Source organism: Pleurodeles waltl, chromosome 5, assembly GCF_031143425.1.
Source record: "Pleurodeles waltl isolate 20211129_DDA chromosome 5, aPleWal1.hap1.20221129, whole genome shotgun sequence".
Lineage (NCBI taxonomy): Eukaryota > Metazoa > Chordata > Amphibia > Caudata > Salamandridae > Pleurodeles > Pleurodeles waltl.
In genome coordinates, this window is record NC_090444.1 from 1,864,021,910 (window position 1) to 1,864,049,200 (window position 27,291).

At 45.4% G+C, this 27,291-nt stretch overlaps 1 protein-coding gene across 2 annotated transcripts in view; it reads right to left on the reverse strand.

Moving 5' to 3' along the window:
- Positions 1 to 27,291, reverse strand: part of TTBK1 (tau tubulin kinase 1) — a 363,196-nt gene that overhangs the window by 146,910 nt on the left and 188,995 nt on the right. For both annotated transcript variants that reach the window (XM_069236392.1, XM_069236393.1), the window contains 4 exons: positions 15,068 to 15,133; positions 8,616 to 8,708; positions 6,798 to 6,923; positions 3,620 to 3,774 (listed from right to left, as the gene is read on the reverse strand). In XM_069236392.1, the coding sequence (XP_069092493.1) occupies positions 3,620 to 3,774; positions 6,798 to 6,923; positions 8,616 to 8,708; positions 15,068 to 15,133 (440 nt within the window). The remainder of the gene's footprint in view (positions 1 to 3,619; positions 3,775 to 6,797; positions 6,924 to 8,615; positions 8,709 to 15,067; positions 15,134 to 27,291) is intronic.

Below are 27,291 nucleotides of genomic sequence, written 5' to 3' on the forward strand. Positions count from 1 at the left end.
GACACAAACCAAAAGCCTACACTGACTCAGACAACTCTTCTCTGACCCTGTAGTATCCACACTGCAAGCACACCCTACTTCTACAACCCTGTCATCACACTGCAGGCACATAACACTGAAAACACTCTCTCTAAGTTTACAATCCTGCTTCAAACACACTGCAAGGACACATGCACAAATTACTACAGTTTTGTAGGGACTGCACATCACTGACATGACCACTCTTCTATTTCTCCCACAATATCCACATTGCAGGACGTATAAACCTTCTATAATCCTACCAGCGCCACAGTACAAAGACACAGACCAGATCTGCAATCCTGATGAAACACTCTGCAAGGACAAACACTAAAAGCTAAATTCCTTCCCCCCCACATGAACCACTCTGCGCTGACACAGACCACTACAATCCCACAGTATCCACATTGCAAGGACACAAACCACTTCTACAATTCCGCTACAGCCACACTACAAGGACACGCTTCAAGTCTACTATCCTTCATCACACACACCTCAAGGACAAATACACAAATAGTTATGGTTTGAAAGGACCCACACGTCATTGACACAGACAATTATTCTATGATATTTAAACTAAAGGGGTGTGTTAGTGAGGGGAAAGGTGTGTCTCTTGGTGGTTAACACTTTCTTTCTCTTTTTATTCTTTATCTGTATCCATATTCATGGCTTTTACAGGGTTAATTGGGGTTTTATATGCCCAGTCTGTTGTTTGAGCAATTTGTTTTTTTAACTCAAGTTATTTACTTATAATTTCCAGCCCTGAAGAAGTCGTTTGGGTCATTTCCCTATGACGAAACACGTGTTGGCTTGGAATATTGGGTGTTCGGACTGTTGGGACTCAAGCTCTTGAAGACTTTTCTCAATAAATCAAGCGGACTCGATCAAATATTAAGAACTGTTCTGACTTCGATTGTTAATCCTTTCTTATAATATTTCCACATATTTGCGGAGAAGTTGCTGTGTTTATGTACATACATGTATTGAGTGCCTCACATATATGTTTTATTCTTCTATGATGCACAGCATCTACGATGCAGGGATACAGACCACTTCTACAACCCCACCACATACACACGGCAAGGACACACACCACACCAGGTCGCTAATCCTGCATCAAACACACTGGAAGGCCAGACATCAAAAGCCTTCATTCCCACACATACCATTTTCCACTGACTCACACCACTTCTACAGTCTCACCACAATCCCACTGCAAGGATACATGCACACATTTGTACAATTCACAGAGTAAACCACACTCCTACAATCATAAAGCAACCACAATGCACGGATGCAGACCATGTCTACAATGCCACTACAAGCATAAATGCTAGGCAGAGAAGGTATGGCATGGCCACATATGATCAGTAACATAACCTACCTGCCTTGAAACACTCCATGATCTGTAAAAAGTACCATGTTTTGCTACTCAAAATAGGTGTTGGTTTTACAACTGTGGTAACTTGGGTGCATCCAGTTTTCACAGGCCAAGAGAAGACAGTGGTCCCGGCTCTGCTGGGACACCTGACTGATCCACTGGAGACACCTATTCGTTTAGGTAAGCTGGGAATTTTTATTGAATGCCTTTGTCCTGTCTCATCAGGACTCCCTAGACATTGAGAGAGGTGTAAACCTTCCCTATAAAGGCACTGAGCCAAGGCAGTGTGAGGGCTATCAATAGTGCAAAGACCCATGAGACTGCAGCGTGGCTGCCTTCACCTCTTCATCTATTTCTGTTTAGCAGTTTGCTTATCCGTACATCAGGGCAGGCAGACTGGGAGCTTGTGCAGGCTCTCTGGAGCCCAGCAACCATGTTGCTGGGCTAGAGACATCCCTGTGCACATGTGTTTGGCCAGTCCGAGACGGCTGGCCAAACAGACATGCGCTCTGAGGGGAGTGCACAGTGCACTCCCCTCAGCTCGTCACCCCCAATGCCCTGCTCCTTTCACATGGAAACAGAGTTTATTATCCCTTCCATGTAAAAGGATTTGCAGCGGTTGCTGCTGGCGGGGGGGCGACGCTCCTCCGCCCATACGGAGGAGCAGCACCTGACAGATGAGCATAGAGACGGGAAACTCTTTAGGTGGCTCAGGGTTCTTGGCATTGGGTTAGTTGAAGTTTGTGCAGTTCAATATGGCAATGTGAGTCTGCAGGGCAAGAGAAAACAAAGGGAACTGGTGGATCCGAGGTGGAGGGATGGGCGAGGTGCAGTTGTGGGAGCTTTGTATGGGCTCAGGGTGTGGCAGGGTGTAGCATTGACAGGAACCGTCATCAATGTGATTTTTTCCAATGCATTGTAACTTTCCCGGATTGCTGTGTCATACATGGTGGAGCTATATTGCAAATTGACAATTATTTTTGTTTTCAAAACTGATTGTGATGGCCATTGATAAATGGCTATATGCCTGCACATCTAAATTAGGTTGGAGGGCATAGAGCCAAATCTCTGATGGCTATTACTCTGTTGTGCTGTCAGAGAAGTTTAACCACGGTGGAGAAGAAGTAGTCTTCGCAGTCGTCAAACTATACCCGATTAAAAGCGAGCAGGAGCGGACGGACCATAATGTTGGCAAAGATGGAATTCTGCTGCCATTGTGATGGAGTTACCTCTCTGACAACACTGAGGTAGGGCCCTTTGTTTAGATTTACAAATTTTAAAAATTTGAAAGTAGCTCTTTGTATATGGTCAATATTTAAGCAGTCCGTATGCTTGAGTCTGTGCTTTTCAGTCTTTGTTTTCACATGAAACTGTATATTGTGATGGTCTGGTGGACTAGGTAAGTTTTCAGTAACTTCCTGAAAGGGGGGGGGGTCCATGCCTGTCAACACACCTTCATTTGGTGGGTGTCATCCCCTTTTTTGAGTGATCATTACCCATTCAGATCACGGAATTATCCTCTTAAACATCTGACTTCACCTGCGTTTTTAATTCAAGAGGTTGATAGCTTTGAAGTTGACTCAAATGCTTACTGGGAGCTGCTTTTGGAACCAAGGGGTGAAGGCTTACAACATAAATATGCAGGATTGAGAAAACCTTGGGCTTGGGATGGTGAGAGTGCAGCAAACTGGGGAAGTGGATTCAGGCTAAGAAGCTGTAGGAAGAGGTCAAAGGAGAGGGGTGGGTGGGTCAAACATGTGCTGAAAAATGAAGTCAGTAAAATACTCCTTTTATTTATTTTATTTTGCCTGAAAAACAAAATTGGTATTTAAAAAAGCTGCAAGGCTCACTTTGAAGTGCCTATAGAAACTGGGGTATATGGGGTGCGGGGGAGAATTTATTGATTGAGTTGATTGTGTTGGGGCTTCTCAAGAAATCAGAATGGTTGTAAACCATGTCAGAATATAAGTGGATGAAAGGAAGGCCAATCAGGTTGCTCTTCATTCAGCCATTTGACTGGCCAATCAAGTAAGAGCTGTGTGTTATGCTCATTCCAGTTAGCTACTGGTAGCCACTGAAAAAATATTTCTAGTAGACCTAGTACACAGGTTGTAGCATCTCCCAAACTACAGTAGATCAGTTTCCATCAACAGGACAAGCTGCGGGATAAAGCCAGGACCAGCGGACCCTGTCTGCTGGGACAGCCAATGGCACACTTACCCAAACATGGCTGCTGTCTGCCGCGTGTTCTGTTGCGGTGGGGTGCAGGTGCTGGTGGACATAAGAATGTCGCTGCCACCCTTCTCCCAGTCGAAAGCCTCATTCTCAGTGATGCCCCGTTCCTTCATACACTTCTCGAACACTGACATGATCATCTGCGGAGAAGAAGCAGAGCGTGTTACTCAAAGTGCCAAGCTGCACCTTTTAGCAAGAATCAGTGAGGTATGATTCAACCTGATATTGTAAAGTCCCAGGATCTGGAACGGCATCTCTTGGTGACATCAGATCAGCACCGACCCAGCTACAATTCAGAAAGGAGCACAACCCCTCAACCTGGCAGTCGACCCTTGAACTTTCCCCAATGATTGTATCTTGCTTGGGTCATGCCCCCTTGCTCTTGACCTAGGTTGTGCAACACATACATACGTAGGGCCTAGTCGCAGGTACCCTTCTGGCCTGCAATGCACAGGTTTATATCAAGTCAGGGTCAACTCATTCTTCACCCTTGGGAAGCCAATGAAGTTAGTAAATATAACACATTTATTTACAGTGCGGCAAAGCTGCAACTCTGCGATAGGAAGTGCTATAAAAACACCAGTTATTGTTTCCAAAACAAAGAAGTCGTAGGAGTTGTGAGCTGTCTGCAGAGCTGCTTTCTTTTTCCTGAAAACACTGGTATTTACATGTTCTTTCCGGGGCCTAGTGAGGGAATGGTGTTTTTTCATCACAGGCGGGTGGGGTCCCTTCCAAGCCGCTTTATTTAGCCCTATCACATGTAGACCCTCCAACGATGCTCTAGGTGAGCCAAGGAGCTGCTGCTGCTGCTGTAAGGGTCTCACTGCCTGTCTTCATCTTTGTAAATACCACTTTGGGGACCCCTCCCCTTGAAATGTAGGTAAGAGCGCCGATAGTCTCTGAAATGGCAACACACAATTATTCTCAGTGTCTCACTGACCATTAACTGCTAAGGAAAATACATTAAGAAAAATATCATTTAAATTTCATGCTGTATTTGTAAAAATAATACCTTTCCTCCCTCCCTAGTTGGACAAACAAATATTTCCTTTGCCAACAACATTGACAAAACCAGACAACACATAAAAAGCACCAAACAAATTAACGCTGACCTGTGTATCCCACCACACAACTTTAAGACACTCTCAACTGAAGGCATCTACTACATGGCAAAACATTCTAGTTTGTTGCTGTGCTGCCGCACAAGTGCCTCACTCAAGAAGCATGCAGGCCTCTTTTCAACATAAATCCTCTCTCAAAGACTACTCAAAGATATCTTCAAAACAGGGCCACCCATCAACCCACTACTCACCCCTCATTCATTGAAAAGATCATTGAAAGACCTGTTGCCAACAAACTCTAGCTGTAGGTCGACACCAACCATCTACTAGATGTCCATCATGCAGACGTCTCACGTGCCCCCACACTGACAGCACACATCCAAGCAGAAATGTACACCAACCATCTGCTACAAGTCTACCATTCAGACTTCCTGCGGTGCTTCCTGAACGAAATAGCTAACCTGCAGGCGCAGATGAATACCAAACGTCTCACACAGCTACTATTCAAGCTTCTTACTGTGCTGCTGCAACAACACAACCAACATGCAGACCAATAGCAAGCATCTACAACACGGCAACCATTCTAGATTTCTGCGATGCAGCCCAAACGAGACCATGAACAACCAATGCAGATCAAGAACAAATGTCTACTACACACTTACCAGTCTACCGTCCCAGAGTGCTGCCACAACAACACAAACAACATCCAAGTGCAGGTCGATACCAAGTATCTCCTACCACTTTAGTTATTTGTTGTGCTGCCACAGCAAGGCAATCAACAACCAATGAAGATCAAGAACAAATGTCTACTACACATTTACAACTATAGCTTCTTGCTGTGCTGCTGCAACAACACAACCAACATCCAAATGCAGACCAGTACCAAGCATCTACTACATGGCAAAGCATTCTAGTTTGTTGCTGTGCTGCCGCACAAGACAACCAACAACCAGTGCAGACCAAGAACAAACACCTACTACACAGTTACCATTCTAGCTTCTTGCCATGCTGCCGCAACCTCACAACCAACATACAAGTGAAGATTAATACCAAGCATCTCCTACGCTGCCGCCATTCAGGTTTCTTGTTGTGCTGCCACACTGAGACAGTTGAGAACATCAAGAACACCGGTGACTGATGTATCCCCACCTTTTTTGATTTGTCAGGACACTTTAAACACAGATGACCAGTAAAATCTCAACAATATCATGGCAACGCATGCCTGTATTCTACCCTTGAGCTGCTGCAGTGCTAAGCAATCAACAGATGTGTCGCAGAGTCAACAAGGCCTATGTTGATAAAATAATTATTTTGTTGACAAAATACATTTGCAAGGATCATGGGGAGATTATAAAAAAGAAGTCTAAGACACCCTGTCCATCTTTGTGCTTAAGGATGATTTTAGAAGCTAACACCGTGACACATAGCTTGCTACTTGCCCTTTCTGTCCTGAGGAAGACCCAGCTTGAGTCATATTGCATGTCGAAATGTCATCACCTGAAATATTGGTCTCGGTGTTTAAATGATTTGTCTACGTTTCACCATTCGTTGTCACTGCTCCTTCATTGACAAACATTTTGGTATTTGCCCAGAATATATGTTTGTTTACAAATTACACATATGTCTCATTCATTGTCATAATAAAGTACATATAAAGAAGCAAATTTTAAATTTTTTAAACATTCTGTGAGTGTGAAGGAATTTGAAATTGGAGGCTACAAATGCCAGCGATGACAACATACAGACGATCTTTGCAGCGGAGAAGACTGGCCTGGACAGAGCATCTGAGGAGTCACTGGAATTGGAAGTCAAACAGGAAGAGATACTATGCCTCTCTGTCTCCTAGACCTGAACAAAATGGCTTTTCAAGAGGATGGAGTCCACTGAGGATGAGTCAGGGAGGGCCCTGATATCAAGTCATGAAATGAAATCCCAAATACTAGTTACTGAGTCCTTGTGAAATTCACCTTACCTTTTCTCTGGATCAATATTTTCAGTTTTTACACTTCACAAAAAGCAGCCCAGAAATGTGCCAACTGTAGTGACAATATTACAATAAGAAGATATGCTTTGTGTGGCCGTAGAGCAGTGAAATACATTACCTGGTAATCTGGCTTGGTGAAATAGTCCAGACTCGCGATGTGATCGAGGAACAGATGAAATTCCGATGGCATGTGCTTCAGCAGCATCCGGTGGTCATACTTCTCCTTAATCATGCCAACCTGCTCCTGTCGGCAACACAATCAAACACAAGACTCTTTTAGTCAATGCCTATCAGGTGTTTGGATGAAGCACGCCTTCAGGACCAGTATCCCACCTCTTCACCACTGAACGACTAAGGAGGAGCCACCTCTAGTGCTTTTTACCACCACTACCAACCTGCTATAGGGTGACTACTGCTGCACAACTGTCGAGCTACTCCCACTAATCTGCGATAGAAGGGAACGTATCCTCCACCTTCCTTCCACTACAAACAACTGCCTATGAAGAGTTCAACTCTACATCACCTGAGTGCCACAATTGACACACTGTGGAGGGTTCATCTCAACAGCACCTTCCCATCACCAATACCAGCCTGCTGTGGATGGAGAGCAGCTACGCCGTCAAATCCCCACTATTACTGATTTGTTACGGAAATTACCTCTAAAACATATCCCCATAACCACCCACATATTCTGAAGAGAGACCTCTTCCCCACCATCACAGAATGTCTAGAGAAAAACTACCACTTTACCAACACTCCACCACCACAACTTGGTAGCTAACACCATCTCTAAAACATCAGTACATACCTTCTAAAGAGGGACCGCCACCATCAACCTTCAGGGGCACCATTTCTACTGCATTAGCGCAGCCCTTCTGAGGAGAAACCACCTCTATACAACATCCCAACCATTGCCACCATCAACCTGCAGGGGGCACCATCACTCCAACATCTGCACAGACTTTCTAAGAAGCGACCACTCCCATAGCACCTCCTCCTCACCACCACCACCCCATCACCTGCTAGGGGCACCATCTCCACAACACCAGCACAGACCTTATAAGGAGAGACCCCACACTATACCTCGGCCAAACTGCCACCATAAAATTGCTAGGGGTACCATAACTACAACATCACCAAAGACACTTTTATGACTGTACCAACTCTCTACAATCATCCCTCAACCATTAACACCAGTGATTGATAGAATATCTCCACACCACCTTCCCATCAGCACCAATGACGAGCTATGAAGGAACCATCTCTAGATCAACCTCCCACCACAATAGACCAACTGGTGAGGACCAAGTTCTAAATCACTTCCTCACCACCACTACTAACCCAGCTGAACACAAATGTGACCCAAAGTATTAGCGGTAGGTTGCAGCCAATGCCACTGTGTGCACCTCCCAAGCAGAAACCAAGGACCAGTAGACACATGAGTGCCACAGTGGTTACAATTCTGATGTAACCCTCAATCACTGTGGAAGTCAAAAAAGATCCACACTCTTTGCAGGGGACCTTAATAGACAGTGTGCTTGCAAGGGATGCCCAAGAGTCTACAAAGATTCACTCTGGCCAGTGCAGATTACCTGCCTGTTGCAAGGATGGCAATGAAATCCAAGGTGTTTCAGTAGCAGGCAGACTGCTGGTTCGCTTTCAGAATGTTGGGCTGGTGCAAAACGTACCCAAGTGGTTTTGCCTAATCAACATGCATAAGTGACTTTACATTTGCACTGTATTTAATCCTTGAAACAAATTTGAAAACATAATTTTTAGAACAAACAGAGCTGAAGGAATTCAAACGTTTCAGAGTTCATTTGCATCTCCATAATGCATATGTTGAGGCACATGAACCTTGATGAGTATGGTGCTCCAAATCACACACTGTGCACAGGGATGTTGTGTTTCTACGCAGAACCCACACATTATTTACCTTGTCTTTAATTTTACGCCAGGGAAGCTGACCAACTGCAAACTCAACTAGCATGTAAAAGAGAGACCACAGGTCATCATGACGCCCCATCTCCTGAAGAGAATGAAACAGAATTTAGACTGGGTGTTAGTTGTTTTACATAGTTGTACAGTATAAATGTGTTATCATACAATTTCAATGGAAAGCAGTACAAACACCAGGCAACCAACGGCACAACCTGCCCACCCCCAAACCCACTGAAAACACAGGTAACCGACTCAAGTTTGGATTTCACCCTCTTTGTCCTAAAGTGTGGAATTTACATAGCACATAACTAGTTGTTTACGAGTGAAGCAGAATAACCCATGAGGTGGCACCAGCCAGAAGACACCATGAACCTCAGGGCCTGTTTTAGAGTTTGGCGGAGGGGTTACTCAGTCACAACGGTGATGGATATCCCGTCCGCCAAAACATAAATGCCATTATATCCAATGGGATTTAGATTTCGGCAACAGGATATCAGTCACTGTTGTGAGGGAGGAACCCCTCCGCCATACTTTAAATCAGGTCCATAGTCAATGGATGGGGAGGAGGAAGTGTTAACATTCATCCAGCTTTCCCTTTGCTGGGGACTGCCAGTGAGTAGATTGCTAACTTAGTACAATTTACGCACCTCAAGCTTGGAGGAACATAAGGGTATGCATGGTCAGTAATTATTTCAGTGGACAATCCTTTGAGTCAGACGAGAATTTACTGGCAATCTAATTCCATACTAGTTACACAGGAAGTCGGGGGATTTCAAATTTAGATGTTGAGTACAACTCCACCCTAACAACTAATAATACCTTAGCATTCCTCGAGTTCTACACTACACGTAAGCACAACCCTACTTCATGCTGCCCTTGAATTCATACCCGTCAAGCATTTAGTCCCTTGAGATAGCACAGACCCCGTCTCACACGAAATGCCTTGACTCACCACTAATATAAACTAAATAGAGCACATATCAGCCACAGTCACCAAAACTAAACCTAGCAGACTTCAAGAACAATAACCAACACTAAACACCTCAGCACACCAAACCAAGAAAACAATCACCAAAACTACAGCCAGGACACCTCATAAAAAATTACCAAAACTAAACCTGAAAACATCACCAACACTAAACCCAGCACACCCCAGCAACAATTACCAACACTAATCCCAGAACACCTCAGCAACAATTACCAACACTAAACTCAGCAAGCCTTAGCAACAATTACTAACACTAAACCAAGATGCCTCAACAATCACCACCAACACTAAACCAAGAACGATTCAACAATAACCAACACTAAGCTAAGTACACCTAAGCAACAACTACCAACACTAAACCATGAAAACAAACACCAACATTAAACCCAGAACACCTCACCAACAATTACCAACATTAAACCTAGCATGCCTCTGCAACAATATCCAACACTAAACCCAGCACGCCTTAGCAACAATCACCAACACTAAACCCAGAACACCTAAGTAACAATTACTAACACTAAACCAAGAAAACAATCACCAACATTAAACCCCAAACTCTTCACCAACAATTACCAATACTAAATCCTGAAAACAATCACCAACACTAACCTCAGAACACCCCAGTAACAATTACCAATACCAAACATGGCACGCCTTAGCAACAATCACCAACACTAAACCCATCACGCCTCAGGAACAATCACCAACACTAAACCCAGAAAACCTCAACAACAATTACCAACACTTAACTCAGCACACCTAAGCAACATTTACCAACACTAAACCAAGAAAACAATCACCAACATTAAACACAGAATACCTCACCAATAATTACCAACATTAAACCCAGCACCCCTTAACACCAATTACCAACACTAAACCCAGTACGCCTTAGCAATAATCACCGAAATTAAACACAGAACACCTCACCAGTAATTACCAACAGTAAACCCAGCACGCCTCAACAACAATTACCAACACTAAAGCCAGCACACCTTAGCAACAATCACCAACACAAAACCTGGAACACCTAAGTAACAATTACCAACACTAAACCCTGAAAACAATCACCAACATTAAACCCAAAACTCTTCACCAGCAATTACCAATACTAAACCCTGAAAACAAGCACCAACACTAACCCCAGAACACCTCGGTAACAATTACCAACACTAAACCCGGCACGCCTTAGAAACAATTCCCAACACTAAACCCAACACGCCTCAACAACAAGTACCAACACTAAACCCAGCACGCCTTAACAACAATTACCAACATTAAACCCAGCATGCCTTAGCAACAATCACCAACACTAAACCCAGCATGCCTTAGCAACAATCACCAACACTAAACCCAGCACGCCTCAGAAACAATCACCAACACTAAACCCAGAACACCTCAACAACAATTACCAACACTAAACTCAGCACACCTAAGCAATATTTACCAACACTAAACCACGAAAAACATCACCAACAATAAACCCAGCACGCCTTAACAACAATTACCAACATTTAACCCAGCACACCTTAGCAACAATCACCAACACTAAACCCAGCACGCCTCAACAACAAATACCAACACTAAACCCAGCATGCCTTAAGAACAATCACCAACACTAAACAAAGCACGCCTCAGGTACAATCACCAACACTAAACCCAGAACATCTCACCAATAATTACCAATATTAAATCCAGCACGCCTCAACAACAATTACCTACACTAAACCCAGCATGCCTCAACAACAATTGCCAACACTAAACCCAGCACGCCTTAGCAACAATCACCGAAATTAAACCCAGAACACCTCACCAATAATTACCAACATTAAACCCAGCATGCCTCAACAACAATTACTGACACTAAACCCAGCATGCCTCAACAACAATTACCAACACTAAACCCAGCACGCCTTAGCAACAATCATCGAAAGTAAACACAGAACACCTCACCGGTAATTACCAACAGTAAACCCAGCACACATCAACAACAATTACCGACACTAAACCCAGCATGCCTCAACAACAATTACCAACACTAAACCCAGCACGCCTTAGCAACAATCGCCAACACAAAACCTGGAACACCTACGTAGCAATTACTAACACCAATCAAAAAAACAATCACCAACATTAAACCCAAAACTCTTCACCAACAGTTACCAATACTAAACCCTGAAAACAATCACCAACATTAACCACAGAACACCTCGGTAACAATTACCAACCCTAAAGCCGGCACGCCTTAGAAACAATTACCAACACTAAACCCAGCACACCTCAACAACAAGTACCAACACTAAAACCAGCACGCCTTAACAACAATTACCAACATTAAACCCAGCACGCCTTAGCAACAATCACCAGCACTAAACTCAGTACGCCTCCGCAACAAATACCAGCACTAAACCTAGCATGCCTTAGCACTAATCACCAACACTAAACCCAGAACGCCTTAGCAACAATCACCAACACTAAACTTAGCACACCAAACCAAGAAAACAATCATCGTCATTACAGCCAGAACACCTAATAAACAATTACCAAAACTAAACCCCAAAACATCACCAACACTAAACTCAGCACACCTCAGCACACCAAACCAAGAAAACAATCACGACCATTACTGCTACACCACCTCATAAGCAATTACCAAAACTAAACCCTGAAAACATCACTAACACTAACCCCAGAACACCTCAACAACAATTACCAACACTAAACCCAACACGCCTTAGCAACAATCACCAACACTCAACCCAGAACGCCTCAACAACAATCCCCAACAATAAACTAAGAACACCTTAACAATTACCAACAGTAAACCAAGAAAACAATCACCAACATTAAACCCAAAGTACTTCACCAACAATTACCAATACTAAAACCCAAAAACAATCACCAACACTAAACTCAGCACACCTCAGCGTATTAAACCAAGAAAATAATCATCAACATTAAATCCAAAACACTTCACCAACAATTACAAATATAAAACCCCAAAAACAATCACCAACACTTAACTCAGCACACCAAACCAGGAAAACAACCATCAGCATTACAGCCAGAACACCTTATAAACAATTACCAAAACTAAACCCTGAGAACATCACCACAACTAAACTCAGTACATCTCAGCAACAATTACCAACACTAAACGTAGAAACCCTAGGCAACAATTACCAACACTAAACCAAAAAAACAATCACCAACACTAAGCTCAGCACACCTTAGCAACTATTACCAACACTACCCCCAGAAACCCTAAGCAACAATTACCAACACTAAACCAAGAAAACAATCACCAACACTAAACTCAACACACCTCGGCAACAATTACTAACACTAAACCCAGAAACCCTAAGCAACAATTACCAACACTATACCAAGAAAACAATCACCAACACTAAATCCAGCACACCTCAACAACAATTACCAACACTAAACCAAGCACACCTTAGCAACAATTACCAACACTAAACCAGGAAAACAATCGCTAACATTAAACCTAAAACACTTCACCAGCAATTACCAATACTAAATCCCAAAAACTATCACCAACACTAAACTCGGCACACCCACCTCAACACCCCAAACCGAGAAAACAACCATCAACATTACAACCTTATAAACAATTACCAAAACTAAACTTTGAAAACATCACCAATACTGAACTCAGCACACCAAAGCAACAATTACCAACACTAAACCAAGAAAACAATCAACAGTTTTAAACCCTAACCACTTCACCAACAATTACCAATACTAAACCCCGAAAACAGTCACCAACACTAAACTCAGCACACTTCGGCAACAATTACCAACACTAAACCAGAACACCTAAGCAACAATTACCAACACTAAACCAAGAAAACAATCATCATAACTAAAGCCAGAACGCCTCAACAACAATCAACAATTACCAACAATAAACCCAGCACACTTTAGCAACAACCACCAACACTACACCAAGAAAACAATCACCAACATCAAACACAGACCACCTCACCAACAATTAACAACACTAAACCCAGTATGCCTCACCAACAATTACCAACATGCCTTAGCAACAATCACCAACATTAACCACAACACACCTCAGGAACAGACACCAATGCTAATAACCTGACCTAAAAACCCTGCATCATTCTTAAGCAGCTATAACCCCAATAACTAACATTGGTCTGGCACAGTTCCAAGGCCTTGACCTCAAACAGAATTTAAGAATGTGTGCTTTAAACTGACCTGGAATAGTTGACTGTCCAGAATCACACAATATCAGCATGCACATGAAGAATTATCTTAATCCACAACAATCACTCATCACATGAGGAATTATCTTAATCCACACCAATCACTCCTCACATGAGGAATTATCTTAATGCACACCAATCAGTCTAGCACCAGCCTCAATACTGTCAGTACAAGTAACAAACAGAGCCCTTTGTGACTTGTGGTAGATCAATACAATCCTACAAACACAACCAAAGCATTTCTGATGTTTCATCAGACCAAGTACCACACAAAGCTTCAACCGCAACATTCCAAATAGCATTCGTGCACCTTCCTAGAAGATGAGCCAGCAACACATTCAGGAATACAGAGCTCACCGCTATGACATCCCGAAAAAACTGGTTTAAAGTTTGTATTATCATTTTTCAATTGTTTTCATATTTACTTTAAATACCTGTTATTTATTATGCCTACACTTCTTCTTAAAGTTTATGTCTTAAAGTGTTTACGTGTCATTGTAATGTTGTCACTGCCTGTGATTTCAGTGCTCAAGGGTGTGTCAACCAACAGTACTCAAGAGCAAGAAAATCAACGCTACTCAAGGGTGAACCTATCCACAACATGGAACCAAACAAAGCTACTCAATGGGGAGCCAACCAATGGTACTCAAGGGTGAACCTATCCACAACATGGAACCAAACAAGGCTACTCAATGGGGAGCCAACCAATGGTACTCAAGGGTGAGTCAAACAACAGTACTCAAGGGTGAGACAACCAAGGTTACTCAAGGGTGAGTCAAAAAACAGTACTCAAGGGTGAGACAACCAAGGTTACTCAAGGGTGAGTCAAGCCCCCACTAAGGAGTCATTGGTGTAGTTAGCTGAGGTCCTATTGGAAAGAGGGGTGTGGGAGTTTGGCCATAGCACATATATAAACACTTGAACATTGTCTCCAATTCTTCTGACAGGAAGATTTCTTATGCACACCCTCAAGAATGGATGGACTGTTATTTACTCTGATCTCATATCAGTTACTTTGAATAGTGCTGAAATGATGTGACTGCTTAGGAGAACTAACACTCAAAGTCACGAAATGCCACGATTAACGTTCGCATAGGCACTGTTGTCACTCCTGAAGAAATTAGTTTTAATGATGAAAATAAAGAACTTTTAAGCACAGTCACACTTTACTCCACTAAGTCGGAGTAAGAGGCAGATACTCACCCTGTTTTTGTGTGCGTTCACAGAAGCATATCGAACAGTTCCTCGAAAACCAGCAACGTTGCGAGGCTAGAAGAGGAAGAGAAAATATTTCATCAGGAAACAAGGTGTGAGGCCAGTCAGTTATGGGCCCTTTGGAAAAACGTTTCTGGTTCTTCTGTCCTATTCAACAAAAGACCCCCAGAGACCTGAGACCCGTCACATTCATCACCATCCACACTTCAGTTTTAAGGAGTTTCCAGGACTTTGCTATCTCACAACATCAAAGTGGACTCTACATTGTTTCCCCAGAGTTTGAAACATTGCTAATAATCCCCTCAAGATTCTAAAATATCTTTATTATATGACCTTGCTATTTTGGTAATTTCCACTCTACTATTTTTCTTGTAATAAATTCTCTGGTTTTGTATCCATTCTTCAACATCAGGAATGCCCTCCCAATTTCAACTTTTATTAAAGATTTAGGGTCTGATTTGTATTTCAGAGGATGACTTCCTCTGTCACAACAGTGACAGATACCCTGTCCGCTGAAACATAAAACCCATAGATATAATGGAGTTTAGATTTCAGCGGACGTGATATCCATCACCTTTGTGACGGAATAACGCATCAGCCAAAATGTAAATCAGGCCCTTAGATCTTACAAGGAGACAGCATGCAATACAAATTTAGAAAAGGAGCTAAAAAATGCAAACGTTTTACAGCACATTCATTCATTAACTGGGCAATTTATCATATGCAGTGCACTCTGTCAAGTAACTAAATAAATAAACATGGGAACCAAAAACGTTATAATTTTATTTCACTTAGTCTAGAAGAGTCATTCTACTTGTGACTGTGGCCAGGCACAGATTGCAGGAATAAACATTGATGGCCGCCCACAATAACTCCACGTCTGAACCCCCTTGCACCTGGGGTATAACCCCACCATGTCATCTGCACTGGATGTGCAGGTCAGCAGAAGGTGCGCGTTGACTAATGAACAAATATGTGATTCTGCGCTAATTACAGGAGCGCCTGGGCGCACACTGATGACTCAGAATAAAAATCCCAGAAATGTGCTTACACCTGCGCAAAGGAAGCACGCAACCTGGTGCCACCACAGGTGCATTTTGACCATGAAACGGATACGGCCCCTGCCCTCTTGCCGCGCGCTGGTGCACAATCAGGCCACTTAACGCCACACACACACACACACCTTTCCACCACAGTACAAAAGAGTTTGCGTAAGTCTAGCATAGGTTTTGTGCAGGAAGGTTACCCTTACAGTACTAAATTCTACGTGTAGAGAAAGATTAAAACTTCTCCCACTTGGGATGTGTTCTTTACGGTGCAGCACACAGGCAACGTAAGAAAGGTTTGGAGAAACAAAAAAAAGGCCCCTTTGAACCACTTGCTGTGAAGAGGCATTATAATATGGCGCAAAGTCCTGTGTACAAATGTCAGTAAACAGGACTTTGCGTCCAAACCCTGGGTTGAATGAAAGGAAATGCCTATGTACCGCCCATGAATACACTCATGGTGTGAATGTCATCATGTGTTCTATGTGGATGGTGGCCTAGTAAATGGCATGTTGTTGTAATATGTGCGCAGAACTTCATCACGTCTCATAGGTGAACGGTGGCCTGCTGAGTTCAAGCCTTGTGGATGACATGTTGTAATATATACAAAGCATTTCATCATGTCATAGGTGGATGGTGGCCTGTTAAGCGCAGGCCTTGTGAATGGCATGTTGGAATAAGTATGTAGCATGTCAGCTCATGTCATAAGTGGACTGTGACCTATTATGCGCAGGCCTTGTGAATGACAAGTTGTTGTAATATGTATGTAGCACGTCATCACATGTCATATGTAGATGGTGGCCTTTTGAATGCAGGCCTCTTGAATGGTATGTTGTTGTAATATGTATGTAGCATGTTAACAAGTGTCATAGGTAGATGGTGGCCTGTTGAGTGCATTTCTTGTGAATGACATGTTTTTGTAATATGTACGTAGCACGTCATCACGTCAAATGTGCATGGTGGCCTGTTGAGTGCAGGCCTTGTGAATGACATGTTATAACATGTATGTAGCATGTCATCACATGTCATAGGTGGAGGGTGGCCTCTTGGGTGTAGGACTTGTAACCGACATGTCGTTGTAATATCTACGTAGCACGTTAACACGTGTCATAGGTGGATGGTGGGCCTGTTGAGTGCGGGCTTTGTGAATGCTATGTTGTTGTACTATATATGCTGTGTTATCATGTGTCATAAGTGGGCGGGAGCCTATTGAGTGCAGGCCTTTTGAATGACATGTTGTAATATGTATGTAGCATGTCATAGGTATATGTTGGCCTGTTGAGCGCGGGCCTTGTGAATGACATCTTGTTGTAGTATGCACGTAGCATGTCATCAGGTGTCTTAGATGGAGGGTGGCCTGTTGAACGCAGGCCTTCTGAATGACATGTTGTAGTATGTATATAGCATGTCATCATGTGTCATAGGTGGAGGGTGGCCTGTTGAGCGCAGGCCTTCTCAATGACATGTTGTAATAAGTATGTAGCATGTCACCCATTGCCATTTGTGGAGGGTGACATGTTGAGCACAGGCCTTCTGAATGACATGTTGTAAAATGTACATAGCATGTCATCACGTGTCATAGGCGGAGGGTAGCCTGTTGAGCACAGGCCTTCTGATTGACATGTTGTAATATGTGCATAGCATGTCATCACGTGTTACAGGTGGAGGGTGGCTTGTTGAATGCAGGCCTTCTAAATGACATGTTGTAATATGTACGTAGCATGTACATGTACGACTGAGCACAACCAGACACTTGCCCAACCCACTGCAGGTGCTCTCCCACCGCTGCATATGATCTTGGTCAGGTCCCGCACACAATCCGCTGCACACATCTAACACCCTCCGCGCAGGGCATTCAGCATTGCGGAGCAAGGGTTGGGCATTTGGCATGGGGCTGGGCTATGTTTATGCCCTGTGCCCAACCTAGGGCACGCATAAAACCATCGCTAATCCCTGTGACGTAGAGCCTTCGTCCATGCACTCTGACGATTGGTGGAATGGCCTGGGCTATAGAGAGACCCCTCTCAACCCAATCCTTGTCAACTTTTCAGGGGGGGGTTCCACAATTTTCTTTGTTGGGTGAAGTATTGTCATCAGTGATGACAGTGGAGATGTCATAAGCAATGTCATCAATTATGTCAAGGGTGATGTTATGTCCCGTATGAGCCAGAACCAGAACACACTTTCTATCTCTGTTTCTTTTCAGCGAAAGTCATTTTAAAAAGAGAAATGCATTTAATTACCGACCCCTGCTGCACTCAGGATCTGAACACCGGGCAGGTCCTGCATCTGACCCACAGTGGACAGGAAACCACCAGCGCTTGCACTCGGCCCACCATGAACAGCCTTCAGCCGTGCACAGCGGGGTTGGTTGCAAGGCCTGGCTCTGACAGCCACAGCCGTGCACAGCGAGGGTTGGCTGCAAGGCCTGGCTCTGACAGCCACTGCTGCGCACAGAGGGGGTTGGCTGCAAGGTCTGGCTCTGACAGCCACTGCCGCGCACAGCGGGGTTGGCTGCAAGGTCTGGCTCTGACAGCCACAGCCGTGCACAGTGGGAGTTGGCTGCAAGGTCTGGCTCTGACAGCCACTGCTGCGCACAGAGGGGGTTGGCTGCAAGGTCTGGCTCTGACAGCCACTGCCGCGCACAGCGGGGTTGGCTGCAAGGTCTGGCTCTGACAGCCACAGCCGTGCACAGCGGGGTTGGCTGCAAGGTCTGGCTCTGACAGCCACTGCCGCGCACAGTGGGGGTTGTCTGCAAGGTCTGGCTCTGACAGCCACTGCCGCGCACAGTGGGGGTTGGCTGCATCACACCCGCGCACTACGGGGGCTGGCTGCATGGCCTGGCTCTGCCAGCCACACCCGCGCACTACGGGGTTAGCTGCAAGGCATGGCTCTGCCAGCCACAGCCGCGCACAGTGGAGTTGGCTGCATGGCCTGGCTCTGCCAGCCACAGCCGCGCACTACGGGGGTTGGCTGCAAGGTCTGGCTCTGCCGGCCACAGCCGCGCACAACAGGGGATGACTGCAAGGCCTGCCTCTGCCGGCCACAGCCGTGCACAGTGGGGGTTGGCTGCAAGGTCTGGCTCTGACAGCCACTGCTGCGCACAGTGGGGGTTGGCTGCAAGGTCTGGCTCTGCCGGCCACAGCCGTGCACAGCCGGGGTTGTCTGCAAGGTCTGGCTCGGACAGCCACTGCCGCGCACAGTGGGGGTTGGCTGCAAGGTCTGGCTCTGACAGCCACTGCCGCGCACAGTGGGGGTTGGCTGCAAGGTCTGGCTCTGACAGCCACTGCCGCACACAGTGGGGGTTGGCTGCAAGGTCTGGCTCTGACAGCCACTGCCGCGCACAGTGGGGGTTGGCTGCAAGGTCTGGCTCTGACAGCCACTGCCGCGCACAGTTGGGGTTGGCTGCAAGGTCTGGCTCTGACAGCCACAGCCGTGCACAGCGGGGGTTGGCTGCAAGGTCTGGCTCTGCCGGCCACTGCCGTGCACAGCGGGGGTTGTCTGCAAGGTCTGGCTCTGACAGCCACTGCCGCGCACAGAGGGGGTTGCCTGCAAGGTCTGGCTCTGACAGCCACTGCTGCGCACAGAGGGGGTTGGCTGCATCACACCCGCGCACTACGGGGGCTGGCTGCATGGCCTGGCTCTGCCAGCCACACCCGCGCACTACGGGGGTTAGCTGCAAGGCATGGCTCTGCCAGCCACAGCCGCGCACAGTGGAGTTGGCTGCATGGCCTGGCTCTGCCAGCCACAGCCGTGCACTACGGGGGTAGGCTGCAAGGCCTGGCTCTGCCAGCCACAGCCGCGCACAACAGGGGATGACTGCAAGGCCTGGCTCTGCCAGCCACAGCCGCGCACATCAGGGGATGACTGCAAGGCCTGGCTCTGCCAGCCACAGCCGCGCACAGCGGGGATGGGCTGCATGGCCTGGCTCTGCCGGCCACAGCTGCGCACAGCGGGGACGGGCTGCATGGCTGCGCACAGCGGGGTTGCCCGCAGGACCAGGCATATGGCAAAGGTTGAGAGCATAAGAAACAGTTTTACATTTAACACTAACTTTGTACTTACCTAGGAAGTAATGTCCCTTGTGATTCAGTAACTCCCAAAGTAAAAGTGGTAAAGCTTACCTCTGATGTATTGACCCCTGATGTAGTGTCTGTGATGTAATGACCCCTGATGTAGTCAGTGATGAAATGACTCCTGATGTAGTGTCTGTGATGTAATGACTCCTGATGTAGTGTCTGTGATGTAATGGCTCCCGATGTAGTGTCTGTGATGTAATGGCTCCCGATGTAGTGCCTGTGATGTAATGACCCCCAATGTAGTGTCTGTAATGTAATGACTCCTGGTGTAGTGTCTGTGATGTAATGACTCCTGATGTAGTCAGTGATGTAATGACCCCCGATGTAGTGTCTGTGATGTAATGACTCCTGGTGTAGTGTCTGTGATGTAATGACTCCTGATATAGTCTGTGATGTAATGGCTCCCGATGTAGTGTCTGTGATGTAATGACTCCTGGTGTAGTGTCTGTGATGTAATGACTCCTGATGTAGTCAGTGATGTAATGACCCCCGATGTAGTGTCTGTGATGTAATGACTCCTGGTGTAGTGTCTGTGATGTAATGACTCCTGATGTAGTCAGTGATGTAATGACCCCCGATGTAGTGTCTGTGATGTAATGACTCCTGATATAGTCTGTGATGTAATAACTCTCGATGTAGTCTCTGTGATGTATTGGCTCCTGGTGTAGTCAGGATTGTGAGTACCCAACACATCACCCTCTTTCACAAACACCATAAAACAGAGAATTGTGAGATCCCAACACACCTTCCTCTTTCACAAACACCAACAAACTGAGACTTGTGAGAACCCAACACATCTCCCTCCTTCACAAATACCACACAACTGAGGCATGTAAGAACCCAGCACATCTCCCTCCTTCACAAATACCACACAACTGACACTTGTAAGAACCCAATCCATCTCTCTCCTTCACAAACACCACACAATGGAGACATGAGAACCTCATACACCTGCCTGTTTCACAAACAACTGAGACTTGTGAGAACCCAACACAACTCCCTCCTTCACAAGTACCACACAACGAAGTATATACAAACCCAGCGCATCTCCCTCCCTCACAAAGACTACACAACTGACACTTGTAAGAACCCAACATATCTCCCTCCTTCACAAGCACCACACAACTGAGACATGAGAACCCCATATACCTCCATGGTTCGCAAACAACTGAGACTTGTGAGAACCCAACACAACTCCCTCCTTCACAAGTACCACACAACGAAGTATATTCAAACCCAGCACATCTCCCTCCTTCACAAACACTTCACAACTGAGACATGTAAGGACCCCAACATATCTCCTTCTTTTAGAATGACTACACAAATGAGACATGCAGGAACCCAACACATCTCCCTACTTCAAAAAGCTCACACAACTGAGACGTAAAAATCCAGTTACACAACTGAGACATGTAAGGGCGGCGCACATCTCCCTTCTTCATAACAGCCACACAGTTAAGTGATGTGAGCCGTCTACACATATTCCTCATTCACATACACCGCACAATTGAAGCATGTATCTAATCAGATCTCTCTCCTTCACAAAGGCCACACAACTGAGTCATGTAAGGACCGCACGCATCTCCCCTCCACAAACATCACGCAACTAAGACTTGTATGAACCCAACATATCTATCTCTTTCACAAGTGTCACCAGCTGAGTCATTTAAGGACCCTCCACATCTCCTGCCTTCACAAACACCACACAACGGAGATTTGTAGAATCCCAGACACGTCTCCATTCCTGGCCACAGGCCGTGTCAAACTTGTCCTATGTATGGCTGCCGAGTGTGCGCAGTGGAGGTTTGATGCTTGAGCGTTGGGTGCAGGGCCGTGCCAGAGCTGAGGAACTGGGTCTAAGTCCTAATGCAGATTGGCTGCAGGGTATGGCCAGAGGCTATGACTAAGACTTTGTCATGAGTGATGTCATCAATGATGTAATTCAATGTGTCATTTGAACATCAAACTATAATGCCACTCTGCTTTTTCAGTGAATTTCTGTTTTAAGTTAAAGTCTTAGCACCTAACTATAATTGTTACGACTCTGTCGTCCCATTTCTAGGGGGCGCTGTAAGGGGACTGTCGGAAGCCTGGGAATCACCCTAAACAGTTATCTAAAGTCCCTTGCTGACTCCTGTTTGTTTCTCTTATCTCCATTGTACACTTGTGTAGTACTACATTTGCTTCCTTGGACTGCAAATCCCATAATGCACAGCCTGGTAGTCAGGAAAGCCCGGATTCTGTTTCCTATTGTTTTCTATGGGAGAAGTCCAGTTGCTCCTTTTCACCGGATCCTCTCCTCCAGGACTTGCAAGTGTCTGAAACTACACACACCTGAGACCTCTCTTGTGCAACCCAGCTTGGAACTGCTTATAAGCAGCCATTTCCTCAAGATCCCCGTCGTGCATTGGACTTTGATTCCTTTGTGTTACAGACCCTTTGTCGGATGGTGTTACGGTTTTGTTCCTGTCCTGTTCTGTTCCAGCTTGATCCTGTTTCCTGTTTCTCTGCCCTGCTCCTGACTGTTCCAGCCAGAGTCTGCTCCCTATATCTTAGCCTTGTACCTGTTTGTTTCTTCCAGAGCCTGCTCCCTGTTTCTCTGCCCTGCTCCTGCCTTGTTTCAGCCTGAACCTTCTCTCTGTTTCCCAGTCCTATTTACTACTCATTCCTACTCCCTGTATTCCAGTCCTGTCCTTGCCTGTTCCAGCCAGAGCCTGCTCTCAGTTTCCCAGTCATATCTCTGTTTGTTCCAGCCAGAAGTTTTCACCGTTTTCAAGTCCTAGTCCTGCCTTTGCTTCAGCCTGAGCCTGTTCCCAATTCTTGCCTCTGCCTCTTAGTTTGTTCCCTTCTGTTTCTGTTTCTTCTTGGTTCTTTGTGTCTGGTAAGTGTTCTATCAGTCTTCACCAGTGTATAAGTGTCCTCCTTTGTACTGGGGTTGGCTCCTGGTTTCCAGGAGGCAATTCCAGCCCCCATCCTTGTCCAGTGTTATACGTTGTCTTTCGTGCCTAACAGTGACAGTGTGCTATTGCTGTTTTCTCAGGAATCGCCACTGTGTTTCCAGCTGGACCCACAAGAGCGTGTCTTGTGTATGTAAGTACTTTCCTTGTTTGTGCTCTAGGGTCCAGAGACAGAATCACTTCTGCTGCCTCCTTTCTATGGGGTGGGCGGGGTGACTATCTGTAAGAGCAAACTGCACAGAGGCATTGAGATTCCCTGTCGCTGTGGGAGGTTCTGCGCCTTACTCTGTGTACAACCCCAGCGTGTTTGTCCACTAGTAATCTGTTTCCCGTTTGATCACACAAGGGTTGCTCTGCTTTTACTTTCCTGTGCCTGTTCATAGCTGTCCTTCCCGTGTATGCCTTTAGCTGCTCTTCTGCCCCAGTACACTACCTCTTTAGGATATTCGGTGACCTCAAGGGGTGTCCCAACCAAAGTTCTGATCAGACCCGCCCGAAACCGTGACAGAATGCACGAACCAAACATTTCAAGCTCCCCTGGCAGTAAAGGCACACACAAACCTAAAGGGCTTTCCTGTCATGTTAAGACACCCCTTTCTAAACCTAGACATTCTCTGAAGACCTCTAAAAAAGGCCTTAGTTTAAAGGATAGACTTGTTAAAGAAAATCAAAGATTGCAAATGCAGTACTACATTGCGTGGCTTGCTGATCCATCAATGTTCAACTATTATAATATCTGTGATTATGACCCCCAATCCCTGTCTGTAGAAGAATTAAAAAGTAATAATGAGTTTTTGGAGGTTCTATTACCTCAAACAGGGGAGAATGTTCCTAACAGTGAAAGTGCTTTTGCTACTTCTGCACAAGACATTTACTCTCAAGAAAACCTGGTTAATTCCCTGCCTCATGCTAGTGCATCCCAAGTTCACTTCCAGGACTCTGTCAAAACAAAGAACCCTGACACAGTTCAAGAAGCCACACTAGGGCTGCCCTTGTTTTCTGTTGTGTGCTTCAGCCCATCTAAGTCAGTTTCTCAGAATTCAAAGTGCAGTCCTGACTCTTATAAAGACCTATCAGTCCCTCAGAGCTTTCAAGTCAGCAGGCTAGACCCTGTATCTAAGGGATCAGTAAAAACTGTGGGATTCCTTAGTTCAACTCAAATGGCTTGTGCTCCTCCCAAATTGGATGACAGTACATCAGTCTCAATTCCTAAGTGTTGTGCTGACTCGTGTAAGGATCTACCAGTCCCTCAGTGCTTTCAAGTCAGCAGGATAGAACCTGTATCAAAGGGATCAGTAAAGATTGTGGGATTCCTTAGTTCAACTCAAAAGGCTTGTGCTCTTCCCAAACTGGATGATAATACACCAATCTCAATCCCTAAAAGCTCTGCTAAACCCTTTTCTATTCTGAGTGGGTTTGATAACAATATGGACATACACACACTAAAAGAGCAGTTTTGGCAGATTAAAAGGCAGATATTGGACTTCTATGATGAATATGTTGTAACATACACAAGAAATTGTGCAAGTGGGCTCTTTTCATCAATGCATATTTCACTGTTGCCAGAACCAGACATTCTGTTTATCTGTAAGGTAGAAGAAGTAACAGAGCAACTGATGGAAACTACTGCAAGGCAATTTGAAAACCTGAAAAAAGAAAATGATCACCAACTTTGGCTTAAAGAACAGTATGCTACTTCATGTGCCTCTCCAAAGACTACTATAGAGAATTTTGTCCCTTCTATTATTGACAGTCAAAAGACAGCTCCAGTTATAAATATATCAGCCTCTTCTTCAGACTCTCTCTCAGCCTGTAGTTCTCCAGAGAATATCCCTGAACAGTTGACTGAATCTCTGACATCTCTGAGAGATTTGACACCTTTTGGTTCAAAGGATGGATCAGAGTCTTCAGAAGGAAGTGTCTCAGCCCCTCTCTCAGAACAAATAAAGCCAAAGGAAGAAGAGAGTTCTGATGCAGACTCCAATAGCTGTACCTTAAGAAACCAAGATATAACTTTACTGGAGATTAATGGCAAGTTGTGCAACAGTATTGAAGAGTCTGAATCTAGTGATGACAGTGGTTCCTGCCTTGCCGTGAACAAACCTGCAGATAGTGCTGTTCACATGGCGCACACACCAGAATTTTCAGACTGTGGGGATACTCCTGACCTTTCAAACAATATCATAGCATTTTCAGACAATGAAGAGACAGTTCCTGTTTCAAGTGAACTAATGGATTTTTCTAACCGTGAAGAAATACCTGCAATTACTAAGAATGTAATGGACTTCTCAAAGTTTAAAAATCTCTTCTGTGTCAAAGCAAACCGTGGACATTTCAGACAAGGAAGAAAGCCAGGAATCTCAAACTAAACAGCCTTTCATAAGAAATGAGAGGCTTCTCCTAGAACTGGACACAGTTGCAGCCTCAACCACTGATCCTGACTTACTGTCCCTTGCCACTGTGTATCCTGTTTCCAGCTCAACGGTTACTGAAGAACAGATCTTTGATCTACCGGTATATGATCTTGATGTAAAACCAGCCACACCAACGTCACCTGCTGTGTCCCTGAAATTAAAGACTTCTGAAAAACAACAATCTGAAACCGAACCTCAAGTACTGAAAGATGTAATATTTCCCACTAAAACTAAAGACTTGAATTTGTATCTTGTATTCGAAGATCTGATGATAAGTACTGTACTTAGGGGGTGATTCCGAGACCGGCGGGCGGCGGAGGCCGCCCGCCAGTCTACCCCCGACAAAATACCGCTCCGCGGTCGCAAGACCGCGGAGGGTATTTTGAGATTTGCCCTGGGCTGGCGGGCAGCCGCCAAAAGGCCGCCCGCCAGCCCAGGGCAAATCTACCTTCCCACGAGGACGCCGGCTCCGAATGGAGCCGGCGTAGTGGGAAGGTGTGACGGGTGCTGTTGCACCCGTCGCGTATTTCAGTGTCTGCTTTGCAGACACTGAAATACTTTGTGGGGCCCTCTTACGGGGGCCCCTGCAGTGCCCATGCCATTGACATGGGCACTGCAGGGGCCCCCAGGGGCCCCGCGGCACCCCCTACCGCCATCCTGTTCCTGGCGGGAGACCCACCAGGAACAGGATGGCGGTAGGGGGTGTCAGAATCCCCATGGCTGCGGAGCGCGCTCCGCAGCCATGGAGGATTCACCCGAGCAGCGGAAAGTCGGCGGGAGACCGCCGACTTTCCGTTTCTGACCGCGGCTGAACCGCCGCGGTCAGAATGCTCGAGGGAGCACCGCCAGCCTGTTGGCGGTGCTCCCGTGGTCGGTGACCCTGGCGGTCACCGGTCGCCAGGGTCAGAATGACCCCCTTAGTGTTTTATTGCAAGAAACCATCATCAATTCAAAGGCTAGAGCTGAAATTTTAGGTAACAGTGTAAAGGTGATTTCTGAAGAGACTCCAGTTCCATTTCTTTACAAAGAACAACCTTTCAATGTTAACAGAGTTGAAGATCAACTACCTGTAGTAGAAACGCCATGCAAAGAAACCATTTCTGATACCACAAACACACCACAGAGCACTTGCAATGAAGAAATCCCAGTCTTGTCTGAAGATCACCCTAAAGAATTAGTTTGTGGAACTTCTACATTTATAGATGTTAATCCAGTTTCTAAAGACATGAAAACTCTTGTTGCTCCTGAATTTGATACTCCAAAGTCATCCAAGATGAAAGACAATTCTGACTTTCATGTTTACCTTGAGAATACCAGTTACCCATGCCTCCCAAGTCTCTATGCTTTGCAAGCCTCAACCACAACCATTGCAAATACTGCTGCAGAAACTGACATATCCTGCTTGTCGGAAGGTGTTACAGACCTGACAGTTACTAATACGCCAAATATCTCCTCCAAAGAAGAAAGTATTGAACAGGAAACTAATGTCATAAAGAATACCGCCCATAATGCCATTCCAGATCTCCTTGCTCCTGAATCCACTTCACCAGAAACAAACTCCATGCACTCCTCCCATATCACTCGAACAATAAAGAGGAAAGACATCGGAGCCCAGATGGGTATTAATACATGCTTTGCTCATTGGATGATTTATCTGTGGCAGGACTGTAAACTTATCCACCAAGGTTGGTTTTGGATTTTCTTGCTGTGGCTTTT